General features: G+C 39.0%; 2 protein-coding genes across 5 annotated transcripts in view; one reads left to right on the top strand and one right to left on the bottom strand.

Moving 5' to 3' along the window:
- LOC143031084 (uncharacterized) overlaps nt 1–13,271 on the bottom strand; it is a 434,563-nt gene that overhangs the window by 372,320 nt on the left and 48,972 nt on the right. The gene's annotated exons all lie outside the window — the stretch shown is intronic.
- The window catches only part of Frmd5 (FERM domain containing), a 133,497-nt gene that overhangs the window by 85,836 nt on the left and 34,390 nt on the right, over nt 1–13,271 (top strand). For 2 of the 4 annotated variants that reach the window (XM_076194492.1, XM_076194494.1), the window contains exons 8-9: nt 2,717–2,934; nt 12,540–12,671. In XM_076194492.1, the coding sequence (XP_076050607.1) occupies nt 2,717–2,934; nt 12,540–12,671 (350 nt within the window). The remainder of the gene's footprint in view (nt 1–2,716; nt 2,935–12,539; nt 12,672–13,271) is intronic. The other 2 variants (XM_076194493.1, XM_076194495.1) reach the window with 1 other exon arrangement.

Here is a 13,271-nt window from a genome sequence, read left to right on the forward strand (position 1 = left end):
TGTTGGGTTTAGAAAATGCGCAGCAAGGAGATGATTCTCTCTGCTGTCTATCTTGGATCACATGTTAGACTTGTGATCGACAGCTATTTTCCTCCCAGAAGAGAGATCAGAGCTCATATATGACAAACCTATGAGTGATGCTGTGACCTTACACACACACACACACACACACACACACACACACACACACACACACACACACACACACACATACACACAGGGAGTTGGGTGTGTATTTACAACTAGGTAAATACACACCCAACTCCCTGGCCATGGGAGTTGAAATAACAACTCGCAGTGCAGCGATACTGAAATTATTTCAGCCCTGGGCGGGTTTCGAACCCGGACCGCCATAGTGACAGCTGGGAACTCTAACCACTGCACCACGAGTGTGTGCTAGTGTGTCTATGTGGGTATTGTGTATCTGTATATGAGTATTTGTATGTTTGTGTGTTTTTTGCGTATGCTGCCTTGTGTGTACACGTGTGTCCATGCATGCAGGACCACTGTAGCAGGTACCCGTCATTGGTCCCTCCATTAGAAAGAAGTTGTGAAGATCGCATTTGATTCACCATGGTCTTGGATCATATGTATGACTCATGATCGACAGTTATTAGCCTCCCTAATGAGAGCTCAGAACTTGTATGACCAATCTATGGATAATTCTATGACCTTACACGTGCACACACACCCAACTCCCCGCCCATGTGAGTTGGAGAAAGAACCCCCAGCACAGTGATACTGGAATAATTTCAGTCCTGGGTGGGGGGGGGGGGAGTCGAACAACCCAGACCTCCGTAGTGGTAGTGAGAACTCTAACCACCATGCCACGAGGTGTGTTAGAAAATTGACAGATGACTACTGTATTCATTTGTCACTCGACCACTAAGCTCACGAGCTTAATGCATATTATGAACCAAATGTACTCACCAGAGTTCCCATACTCTAATTAATCTTATAGCATCAGGGAGGGACCCCTTCTAAAGGGCCTGCATTTTATAGGAGTGCGGTGATGGACCCATGGTAAAGATCTCGGGCCGAACCCAGGGACTGAGTGCGGGCGAAGGTCAAGGGAATGGCGGTTCAAACCTTGCCACCAACGAAGTTGGAGGACCAAAGGCATGGTTCATTAAATTCCACACTAAAAAGCCCTCTGTAAGGGGCACCATCCTAGCCTCCCAAGAGGGGGGAGTTTGTGACATTAAACCATATCATATCATAAACATATCAGTAATGTAATACTAATACAGTACTTTCCTGCTGCCACAACCAGCACCCACAAACCTCTCCTCCTCATCCTTTCTCCCTTCTCCCACCCCAATGGCCACCAACCACCCACTTGCCGAGGTGCCAGAGCGGCACTCCACCCAGCTCCGGTAGTACTGCACCCCTGGGCATGAGGAAAGGGTGAAGGTTATTTGCTCCACAATTCCGAAGTATAAGATATTCATGAAATGAAAAAAGTAATGGATCCTTGTAAACAGTGGGAAGGGAGTGAATGATGTTGTTTACCATCTGTGTGCCATGTTGCCTCGGCTGGTAGGTTACCAGTCAGGGCACTTTGTTGATCTTACTGGCCGAGTGGGTTAATTAAGGATTTGATACTTGTGGCTAAGGTCAAGGGTACGACAATTTGACATGAGATGTCTGAGAAGTATGGTAGGGGTTACTGGGCTGGATAGAATAAGAAACAAGGAGGCGAGGAGGAGGAGAACGGGGTTGGAAAGGGAGTTGGGAAATAGGGTTGATGAAAGAGTATTGGGATGGTTTAGACACCTGGAAAGAATAAGTGAAGAAAGACTAGTAAAAGAGGTGTGGAAGGCAGAGGTGGAAGGAGTGAACATGAGGGGGCAACCAAGGATGAGATGGATGGATGGGGTAAAAGAGGCTTTGGGAAAGAGGAGAATGTCTGTTGAGAATGGAAGGGAGAGGACAGAAGATAGGGGTGAGTGGAGAATGTTTGTGCATGGATGATGCTGTGATACACGGAAGAGAGTGGGTGGGGGATAGGGAGTTAGGGAATGGTTATGTGAATGATATTTTGATGCAGCAGCCTGAAGGGATTTCTCCCTGTCTTCTTTTTTTTTTTTTTTTTTTTTGCATGAAGGGTAGAGAGGGAGGTTGCTGATTAGATGAAGCAGCCTTACTGTGGATGTGCTGTGTCTTACTGCATTGCTTCTAACCAGGGCAATGGGTGAGATGCAGGGATGATTGTTGTCATCCAGGAGGACCACCCAAGAAAAGAGGGAGGGAGAGAGGGAGGGAGGGAGGGATGGTGAATGGGAGTGGAGTGGATGTGGGGATGAAATGGGTGAGAGTGGATTTATGCCTTTGGACTACTTTGGCCACCTCCCTTTTATAGGAGAAAAAAGCCTTTGGTATATGTATATATATATATTTTGCTATAATTTTTTCACATGATGAACGTTAACAAAACTTACTGCTCCTTTTCCATTCCTTGTAACCATCGACATAGAAGTAGTCTGATACTGACATAAAACAGGCAGCAATCCAATGTTTCTTCCCAGAAGAATTTACTGGAAGGCACAAAGACCAATGCTAGCTATCCTGGTGTTGTTGTGGATTTTGGCCAGAGGAATTTAAGACAACAAATGATTTATTTTCTATCTTCTTTTTTGTGTTGTAACATTCAGTACTTGTTGTTGTATTAGTTGACAAATTTCAGTTACACTTGGATTTTCCTTCCTCACTTCAGGCTAGAAAATTCACACAAACATGGAGTAGTTGTGACTGGTGGGTCCTTCTTCTCCCGGGGGTCACGGTTTCGTTACTCGGGTCGTTGCGAGAAGGAGGTCATCGAGGACAGCTCCGGCATCGTCCGGGAACCACCTACAGTCAAACGTGTACCTCTCAGGAACATTGGCAGGTCCACTTCCCTTCCTACCACGCCTGCTGACTCGGACACCTATGACAGTAAGCCTCTTTAGCATTAGGCCTGTGGGCTGTTGGCAGCCAAGCTGGCATAAGGAACTTACTTGCATGCTGAGACTCGGTGTGTTTGGTGCTGAGACAGCCACCATACATTTTATTTTATTTTATTTTTTTATTATTATTATTATTATTTTTTTTTTTTTTTTTTTGTCAAATATGAGATAATCTTAGAGGTAGTTATGGTCCATAGTTGATGGCTGTGTTTTCTTGATTTGAACCAAGCTGTCCTTTCAAAAGAAGTTTATTTTGAAACATCCCATTTCAGAGATGAACTGAAATCTGATTTCTTTCATCTCTTACATATTTTTTCTAGAATCTATCTTGGAAAGAATCTTTTGAAGATTGACGACAGGGGTAAGCTCTAATGCATGGTAATGGTATCATGCTAAGCTTGTTTATGCTGTCCCATGATATACCATGCCTTGAAGCATATGTATATCACCAATAGTGGAAGTGATATTTGAATATAAGATGGAAAAACAATTGCATTGGTAGCTGTGTGATTGATTTTTCTTCTAATCACACTCACTTGAAACTTAATCAAGACAGTAGCATACTTTAATACATTATTTTTTGGCTGACATCAACAGTTTATATGTTTTGATCTTTGACTTAGGGGGGGATATAATGAAGTGAGATTTTCAGTCACATGATTGAATGAAACAATTTAGCATCAGCTTGCACAAGATCCAAGAAAATATACCACTTGTGTTGTTGATTGAAGTGCCTCTTGTGTGTGAATAAAGGGTTGTGTTATGCATTTTAAGTCTTCTCCATAAAAAGAGGAAAGCTATATTTGTATTGTAGTTTTAGCAGGGGTGTAACATTTAGTACATTTTAGTAAGACTGCAAGTGATCCATTCTAGTAGCAGGACTGCAAGTGCGAGGCAGCTATGTTCTATTATTTGATTGAGATGTCCACAGCCAGCCTAACAGAATTTTAACATAAATTGCTTAAAGATTGTGGACTACAGGTCTGTGATGAGGCAAAGTTTATGTAGAGCTACACTTTGAATGTCACAGGGCATCTTTAAGAGTGTCATGATAAAATCCCAGGTATGTAAGAATAAATCGAGTGGTATATCATAACTTTTCCACTTGGATTTCGTATTTTCTTATAGCTTTATTCCCATTTTTTTTTTTTTTTTTGTCATCACTGTTCAGGGTATGTAGTATAAATCACGGCTTTTTTGTAGATTTGGGATGAATTATTGTAGTTTCTGGATAGTTTGTATTTGTCTGAGTTGGAAAAGAGCTCTTGTTCAATTTTGCTGAAATATAGCTCTACTCTAACCAGGTAACTGTGCCTGTCTCATTCAATTTTACTCAAATTTAGCTCTACCCCAACCAGATTATTCTGCCTATATGAGCTTATTGATCAATTGTAATTTTTGCACCATTGTATATATTGGAGTAGAATAGTCATTTCAAATAATTTCTTTGAAATATAGCATGCACTTTGCCAGTCCTGATATCTCTGTAAAACATTGCTGTTGTTATAGTATGTGCCTTTTCATAGCACAGTATTTCCCCCATAGTATTCTTCAGAATTTTTTGTATAAATTAGACTTTTGTAAAAATATATAAACAAGTCCTTACCTTTGAGAAAGGTAGGTATAAATAATGTCATGAATCATTTGAAAGTTATTCACCACAGAAATTTATATGAAGGAATCAAGATTATTTATAGACAGTGAGTTATCTGCCTTATCACAGTTTGGACATTATTTCAAACTAGGGAGCTAGAACAGATTAGAAAAGATGAATTGGGGTCAGGTGTACAACAGGACCTGCTAATGGCTTAGAGAATTATAGAAGAAAACATAGGGATTACATTACTAATGTGTAATTGCATGTAATGCAAGAAAGTCATAAACAAAGGTGAATATGCTAGCTATCAGTGGACAGGACAGCAGAAATACAAGGTGCAACAAGAAATGGTTAGAAAATATTTTGGAAAAAAAAAAGAAAAAAAAATCAGCTTTCCAGATAGAGACATAGATGAAATAGATTGCTAAGAGAGGGCCAATACTTAATGACAAGGATGAGAGAACAATGAATGGTTTGAATTTTGTAAAGTATTGGGTCAGAGCTTAATGAACGAGATCCATTTTACTGGTATTTGTTGGTAGGTATATGTGAACTGTCTGTACTATAAGGGAAATCAAACTAGAGGAAATAGTGTTACTAGGAACTAGTATTGCATAGGGATCTGCTGCCTGAGCTAGATAATTTAGCAGAAAAAAAAGGTCTAGCAAAATAAGTTCATAAGAAAGAAAACAAAAGAAAAAATGGTCAACACTGAGACAGAGGTATATATAAAGAGATGATACAGCAGGCAGAAAAAGAGAATGAAATTTAGGTAGTAAAGTTAATAATATTAGTAATTATTGCCTCAAGTTTCAACGAGTGGAAAACCCACAGCCTCACACAGTGGCTGGCAACACTTTTTGGACCCTCCCACAGATCTTTGTGGAAAGAATCTTTGGGCTGTTGTATGTGTTGTATTGGTGTCACTGGCTGAAAGTAGTAGGAGGAGGGGAGCAGTCACTGGTTGCCAGGTCTCCATTTGTGAAAAGATTGAAGAAATTCATTTAAAATTGGTCAAGAGAGATCTTGGGCTCAGTCCAGAGACTGAGTGTCGTCGGCCCATCAGGGCTGCATCGCCTGATAAAGATGAGATGGTTGATGGGTTTTGAAAATGGGCATCTCTGCTCTGCTGCCGTCCATCTTGTTGCAGGACCCCCACAAAAAACAGACAGCTGCCCATCACTGGTAACTAGATAGATAATGTCTGAAGACACCCCCGTAGGTGATACATAAAAGTGTGGATGAATTGGTTTCAAAACTTGGCTTGAGCTAGAAGCACAGATTGAAAAGAAAAAAAAACTGATCAGTATGTGTGATTAGTTGATGAATCTGTTGACTTTCTTACAGAAGACCCATAACCTTCAAGTAGATTTACAAGTCACTCAAGGAAGACCTATTGCGTTGTAATCGGGATTGTTATTGTGGGACATTGTACTATGAGGTGTCGTCTTGTGTGTGGTGATTGCATCTTAGGCAGTTTGAATCTGGGCTTGACAGTATGGTCCCAAGTAACTTTTATTAAACTTGACAAAAATGGAACAATGAGAGTAACAACAGGTGCATCAAAACCACCCATGTTGGACACCTGTGTATAGAGACCAAGGTTCTCCTATAGAACACCACATGAAAATAACAGGACCCTGAACATCACACATCTTACAAGCAAGACCAATGGAGTGCAACAAAAAGACTACACCAGCTGCATACTACTCAAATATCTATAACAACCTACCACTTATACCAAACAAAACATCTACACAAATACACATACACACTAAAATGACTAAACAAGCCCTTCAAGTCAAATTGCCTAACTTGGTACTCCAACAGCAACCCCCAGACAAAAGTCTCGCTGAAAAGAAAACTCTCCTACACCTGACAAAAACCACACTGGCATGCCTGCCTGCTGTCAGGACACCATCCAACATTACAATGGCACTAACACAGAATCAGCCCGGCCACAGATTCAAACTGTCCAAAGATGCAACCATCACAATGAGGACACAGGACACCTCACACTACAAAGCACCACACCAACAATGCCACATCCAACTGACACAATTCATCTTCCTGGGTGACTGACTACAGTGGTGACTGGTAATATTAAAAAAGTTCATAATGTTATCTTGTTAAAGATCTACAGCAATATGCACTTTTTGCAATTGTTTGTGTATGTACAGTAATTGACAGCTGAATATTTTACAGAACATACTTTCATATGACAAAATGAAATGTCACTAGGTAAGGATGAATGATGTGTTTGTTTTCATAAAGGGTTAAAAAGAATTGGTTATCATTTCATACATTTCAGACGAACCTTTTTATATTCAAAGAAACTTTACCCATGATTTTTTCTTGTGTAAATCCTAATGTTGTTTTTATTTAATGAGGGCACAATGTAGGTTCATTATAAATTCCTGAAGTGTACACAGGATGAGATTTATTGTAGAATATGAATCGTCTTTACCATCAGTCCACTTCTTTTAGTTTGATATAGAGTTATATATCATGGTGTTTTTGTCTTTAGTTTTGATATTTTGATTTGAATGGGATGATTCTTTTGCTTCTCTCACTTTGAGCTTCACATCTTCAGAAACGATTAATATGTTTGGTTTTTTGTTCCATATTTCATCACCATTGATGTGGGTGGTGAGGCTATTGCAGGATATTCACTTCAAGTAATACATGTAAACATACACACACACACAAGATTTTTGGAGAAACTTATAATTTAATAAGAACAATCAAAGTGGCATTTACATACCTGGATGAAGAAATGGTGAAGAAAATTCTAATCACTCTGATAAGACCAAGATTGGAATATGCAGCAACGATGTGGTCACCAAGCACAAAAAAAATGTATAAAAAGACTTGAAAGAATACAAAGAGCAATTACAAAATTGGCACCAACACTCTCAAAACTATCATATGAAGAGAGACAAGCAAAACTTGAACTACAGACACTAGAGCAAAGAAGAGAGAGAGGAGATTTGATAGCTATTTACAGAATCATGAAGGGCATGGAAATTATTGATAGAGAGAATCTGATAAAATGGGATGATAGAAATACAAGAGGGCACGGATAGAAAATCAAGAAAGACAGCTATAGAAGAAATGTGAAAAAGAACAGCTTTCCTCACAGAGTAATAGACAGTTGGAACAAGTTAGATGAGAAAGTGGTGTGTGCAAAAACAATGCATGAATTTAAAAATAGTTTAGATAAAATGAGATATGAAGACGGGACACCACGAGCATAGCTCCCCTTCCCGTAAAATACAACTAGGTAAATACAACTAGGTAAATACACACACACACACACACATTTCTTCAGTTGGTTTTGGGATAGGAAAAATATGTGTTTGTATTTCTTAAATAATGTATTCCTACATTTATTACATATTTTTCTTTTCATGGTTATAGGTTAATCATATTTATAAGTTGTACATTATTTAATGATAATTATCTATTTCATTTCATAGTTAATATAATGATTTAATATTTTTTTTATTCTTTTTCCACTCATCATTTTTGTAGTTGTTTATAGTTATATTGTTCATTCCTACTTCACCATTACAAAGTGGTGTTCAGATTTTATGTTGACATGATGGTGTATTCAGAAGTATCTAATAATTAGTTAGAGGCAGCCATAGTAACAGCTAGCATACTGTAGATTTATTGACATCAAGGTAGAGTTAGAAAGAAGGGTTGGGATTGATTATGATCCTCTTTTGTAATAGAGCAACATTTTCATTATTAGTATGAGAATATTATAAGCTTGCATGGTAGGAAATGACTACACTTGGTTGTACTTACCCTGCAGTATTGATCTGTAGACATGTTCATTACAAACTCCTAAGCTTTGACTAATCACTACTACTACTGCTAGCAATCTGTTCATTTTGTCCTTGACTCTATTTGGAAAACTGAACTTTGTAACATCCTTTATCTTCTACTTCTTTTTTTTTTCAACTATTTGCATTCTTGCCCTTATGCCTACTGGCAGATGAATGAGACATCCTTGCCTGTAAATAATTTTTTTTATTGTGATCAATCTATACAGTGTGATCATGTAAAATACGTTTTCTTTCCTTTCTTGAGCATTGTTAATCCCAGATCACTTCATGAAGGTACCCATTGTTGATCCTATGCTTTGATTTTGAACAACTAATTCATATATGCCCTAACTCTGCTTTATATAATTCTAGTCTTGCTCATTGACATACTTCCTCAGTTGTATAGATTTTCTTAACTAAAATGACAATTTCTTCCTTTTATTCTTATTTTGCACCCATATTGTCATAGTTTCATACAGCCAGTTTTGGATGTGACTACTTTTGTCATAAATTAGCCTGCATATTCACCCAACTTATTCCTATGCTGTTAAAACTATACCTTTCTGGTCCATCTAAAGTTTTATGCAGTCTGTAAGTTGTAACTAAATAATGGTAATAACAACTGTTGCTGTGAGTTTCATTAAACGGAAAGCAGCAGTCTCCTCGTAGCAGCCAGCAACTTTGACTGGGTTCTCCCATAGGCCACTCTGTGGAGAAATGTTGGACTTGTGTGTGTTGTGTTAGTGAGTTCATGTTTCTATGTCACTGGAAAAGGGGACAGTCACCAGTTGTCAGCTCTGTGAAAAAGTGGAGGAAAACATTAGTTGAAGATGATGAAAATCTTAGGCCTAGTCTAGAGGCCAAGTGCAGGCCCCGCGGAGATGTACTTTTAGACATCACTGAGAATGTTGATGGGTTTTGAAGACTGACAATGGGTGGATGATTTTCTCCAATGTCTGTCATTACTTACAAGCGTCTATCATTGGTCCCTTGCACCTAAATTGAAACGGTTGCTCTTTTTCTCCTCTTTCCCACTTTCCAATAGTAGAAACTTTGAGTAGAATAAAATTCCGGTCTCCCTTGATAAACTCCACGAGTATTTTTTCCATTTCTGTAGGTGTTGACGAGAAAAGATTAAGTAAGGTAATATGCATTCAGGGAAAGGAAAATGTTAATTTGGAGATGAGTTTTTTTTTTTTTTTTTTTTGTGATGAGGGGAAGAGCACATTCAATCATGAGAAAAATTTCTATCAGGAAGAAGTTAATTGGGGACAGGAAAATATTCAGTCACATGCAGGAACATTAAAAGTTATAGAAAAGTTTACTCCATAGAAAAAAGAAAAAGAAAAAGAAAGGAAAATAAAAGAAAATCACAACCAAAAGGAACCAAAAGAAAAGCAGAAGCTAACAACTTTAATGAGATTCGAGGAGACTATACTAAACACAAAAACACTCCCAAAAATAATTGACAAAATATGAAACTTTGATGCCCTTCGTTATTTGCTTGAAATGTGGGAAAACACCAAGAATAAATTACATGAATTTTTTGTTTTGTGCTATCCATTATTGCTCTGTTCTTGGAAGGGGAGGGGGTATGATTACAGCTATTTATTATTTTGATAAAGCATTTTACTTGAACCGAATTGTCCTTTCTATTTCAATGGATCAAAGATCCAAACTGCATTTTCGATGCTATGAAAGTTATTAGGAATAATTTTGTAAATCATATTTATAGTAATCTATAGACTTTTCAGGCCCAGAACTTTATGAATCACACCCATGGTATTGGTGTTATTAAGGTCTAATTTCCAAGTGACACAAAACCGCCTATACATCTTATATTGCTGTTATTTTTGTCAACCATCATTAATTATATCTGACTGACCTTGATGTTTGAATATGGTACCCTGCTGTTTGTCCATTGTCCAAATAGGTATGGCAGGCTATGCTGCACCCATGTTACTTAAAGGAGTTGAAAAAAGTAACACTTGTGTCTGGTCTGACAGCCGTATGTACCTATGTGTACTCCAAAGTTTGTATACAACCTCATGGTTTGCCTGTGAACTACAAGATGGCGGCATTGTGATTGGTCAGGGTGGGCAATGTTAGAATGGACCATCTTCTAACCAAACGCCTAATGCTACCTGGAAGTCTTTTGTACTTTGGCTAATACGAGGCAATTTTAAACATTTAAGGGTCAAACAAGGGTCCCACTGATTCTAGACTTGGTTCTAGACCACTTGCGCTTACAGGAAGCTGAATAGAATATTTCTTAATTAAAAGAACTCTAGATAGTGCATCAATAATGCAGTGGGTAGCCCTTTTTTCTCAAGCAACTACAATGCCCTATTTTATCATAAAGGTGAACTTTGGAATGCAGGTGGAAACAAATGCTGAAAGTGTTTTTCCAAGTTGAATGTACAGTTTTATGTTTATTGAATCTAAGAAAATGTAGGGATACACTGGTCACTCCCTCCTTCCAGCAGATAGAGACCCTGAATTGAATAAAGCAAACAACTTGGATTGTCTCGGGAACAAACAACATTGCACTGAAGGAGTTGTGGAGGTGATAAAGGGGAGATTTAGGAAGGGATGTAGAAAATAGGGATCATAGAAGACAAAGTGATCATTTTTTTTTTTTTTTTAAGTCTCCAATTACATAAATAAAGAAAAAATACTGAATGATTTTAGTTTGTTAGGATGTCTCTAAAGTCACTAGAATATTGACTGCATTAAACTTGTGCAGTCAGTATTTCATACAGGGCTCATACAGACCAAATGTTGACTTAGAACCAGTAATGTTTTATTGTATTTAAGTTGGACAGATGCTAGAATGTATTATTATACACTACCAATCCTGTTAATCTTGGCATTTGATGACTTTATTCAAGGAAGCAGATTCAGGACAACGTTGAGTCTTGAATTATCAAGATCCAAAGATTCAAGTCCAGTGTTAACTAGATCACAAGCTGCAATGAGGCATTTGATGACTTTATTCAAGGAAGCAGATTCAGGACAACATTGAGTCTTGAATGATCAAGGTCCAAAGATTTAAATCTAGCATTAACTAGAACACAAGCTGCAATGAGTTCCTCCAGATTAAAAAATATTAGGGAAATCGAAGACCACTGTACATACAACTTGGTTGTTATGGACACTATCCAGGTGTGTGTGTGTGTGTGTGTGTGTGTGTGTGTGTGTGTGTGTGTGTGTATGTGTGTATGTGGGTGTGTTTTTGTTTGTGTACTGGCATGTATGTACATGCCAGTCACTTGGTTGATGAACAGGAAGGCGTCAGCCATGCCAGAGGGCCTCTGCAGCATAACAGGCCTATTTTTGTAGCAAAATAGAATTCTTTCCCAGTGGGGTCCCCTCTCATGCTAAGGATCCTGCAGATGCTTTTCCACTGCACTTTGGGGAATGTCATTCCACTGCACTTTGGGGAATGTCATTCTATACTGCAGTATTTTTATGTCGTAGTTGTCCTTGTAGTCCACGTACAATGATATTTGAGTGTGTCAAAGGAGGTTAGTTTAAGTTGGGTTAATGCAGTGGTTTTGAAATCGGGGAAGGGACCCAAAGACAAGGAAAGGACCTGTTTAGAAAGAATTCTATTCTTGCTTGTTTGTCCCTTGATGCTACATTCTCCTCAGGAGGTTTCCGAGTAGCTGGGCCCTCGTGCATTCAAGTCGTCACATTCTTGCTTCTTTTGCAGAACATTTGTCATCCTTTTCAGGTAGTCACTGATGATTCCCAAGTACACACACACACACACACACACACACACACACACACACACACACACACACACACACACACACACACACACATTGTATGAAACATATTCATGCATGCACATTGTATTATACGTTGACATGCACATTGTATTGTACGTTGACATGCACACATTTACTTGGATGTACATACTCGTACATAAACATAGATTTGTAGTAATTTGCACGCACGTACACACATCACACATACATCACAGACAGACACACACACACACACACACACACACACACACACACACACACACACACACACACACATAGTACTGTAGACACCTCTAGAAGCCCAGCGGTGTCTGTCTGACAAACGTAATGTGTCGACACACACATGATTGCTCCTGACTTAGTCTGACTTGCTGCCCGTGTCCTGTAGCCGTGATGAGCCGCGTGCACCGGCCGCTCCCGTACATCGACCGAAGCAGCAGCCTGGATGAGGAAGTCTTGTGCGGTGCCGATCTCCCCACCAACTCACCGTACTCCTCCGACGCTGCTGCGCATGCCAACGGTTAGCTCCCAGCCCACCCAGGCACTCATTGTATCCCAGCACTTTTCAGCACCCGGTTAATTTGGCTTTCTTCCCCTCCATCCCTCCCCGACTACCAGTTTGTGTATATATATTTCATTCTGACGGATACTTCCATCCTTTGTTCATTCCCTCATTCCAGCAGCATGTTCCGGTCCAATGCTTTCTCTCTACAGGTACAGTACTTCTTTCATATCAGGCCTTGGCTCCTACATTTACAGACTCTCCCTCTGATTCTTTCTTCTAAGGTACCTTAGTCTTTCACAGGCACTGAGCTCTCAATTATTGACTTAGGCACTGTCTTAATTAAGCAAGGACTATTTCCCAGACACGTCTCAGTCAGTGACAATAATTTCCCAGGCAATGTCTTAAACAATTAATTTCTCAGGCACTATCTCATTCACTGACTATTTCTCAGGCACTCCCACACTCACTGACTATTTCTCAGGCACTCTTTCAATCATTGGCTGTTTTTCAGACACTGTCATATATATATATATATATATATATAGAGAGAGAGAGAGAGAGAGAGATATTGACTAGTTATCACTGTCTCAATGACTATTTCCCAGGCACTTGCAT

This window comes from Oratosquilla oratoria, chromosome 12 (genome assembly GCF_046742065.1).
Source record: "Oratosquilla oratoria isolate Oo_2021 chromosome 12, ASM4674206v1, whole genome shotgun sequence".
NCBI classification, from domain to species: Eukaryota; Metazoa; Arthropoda; class Malacostraca; order Stomatopoda; family Squillidae; genus Oratosquilla; species Oratosquilla oratoria.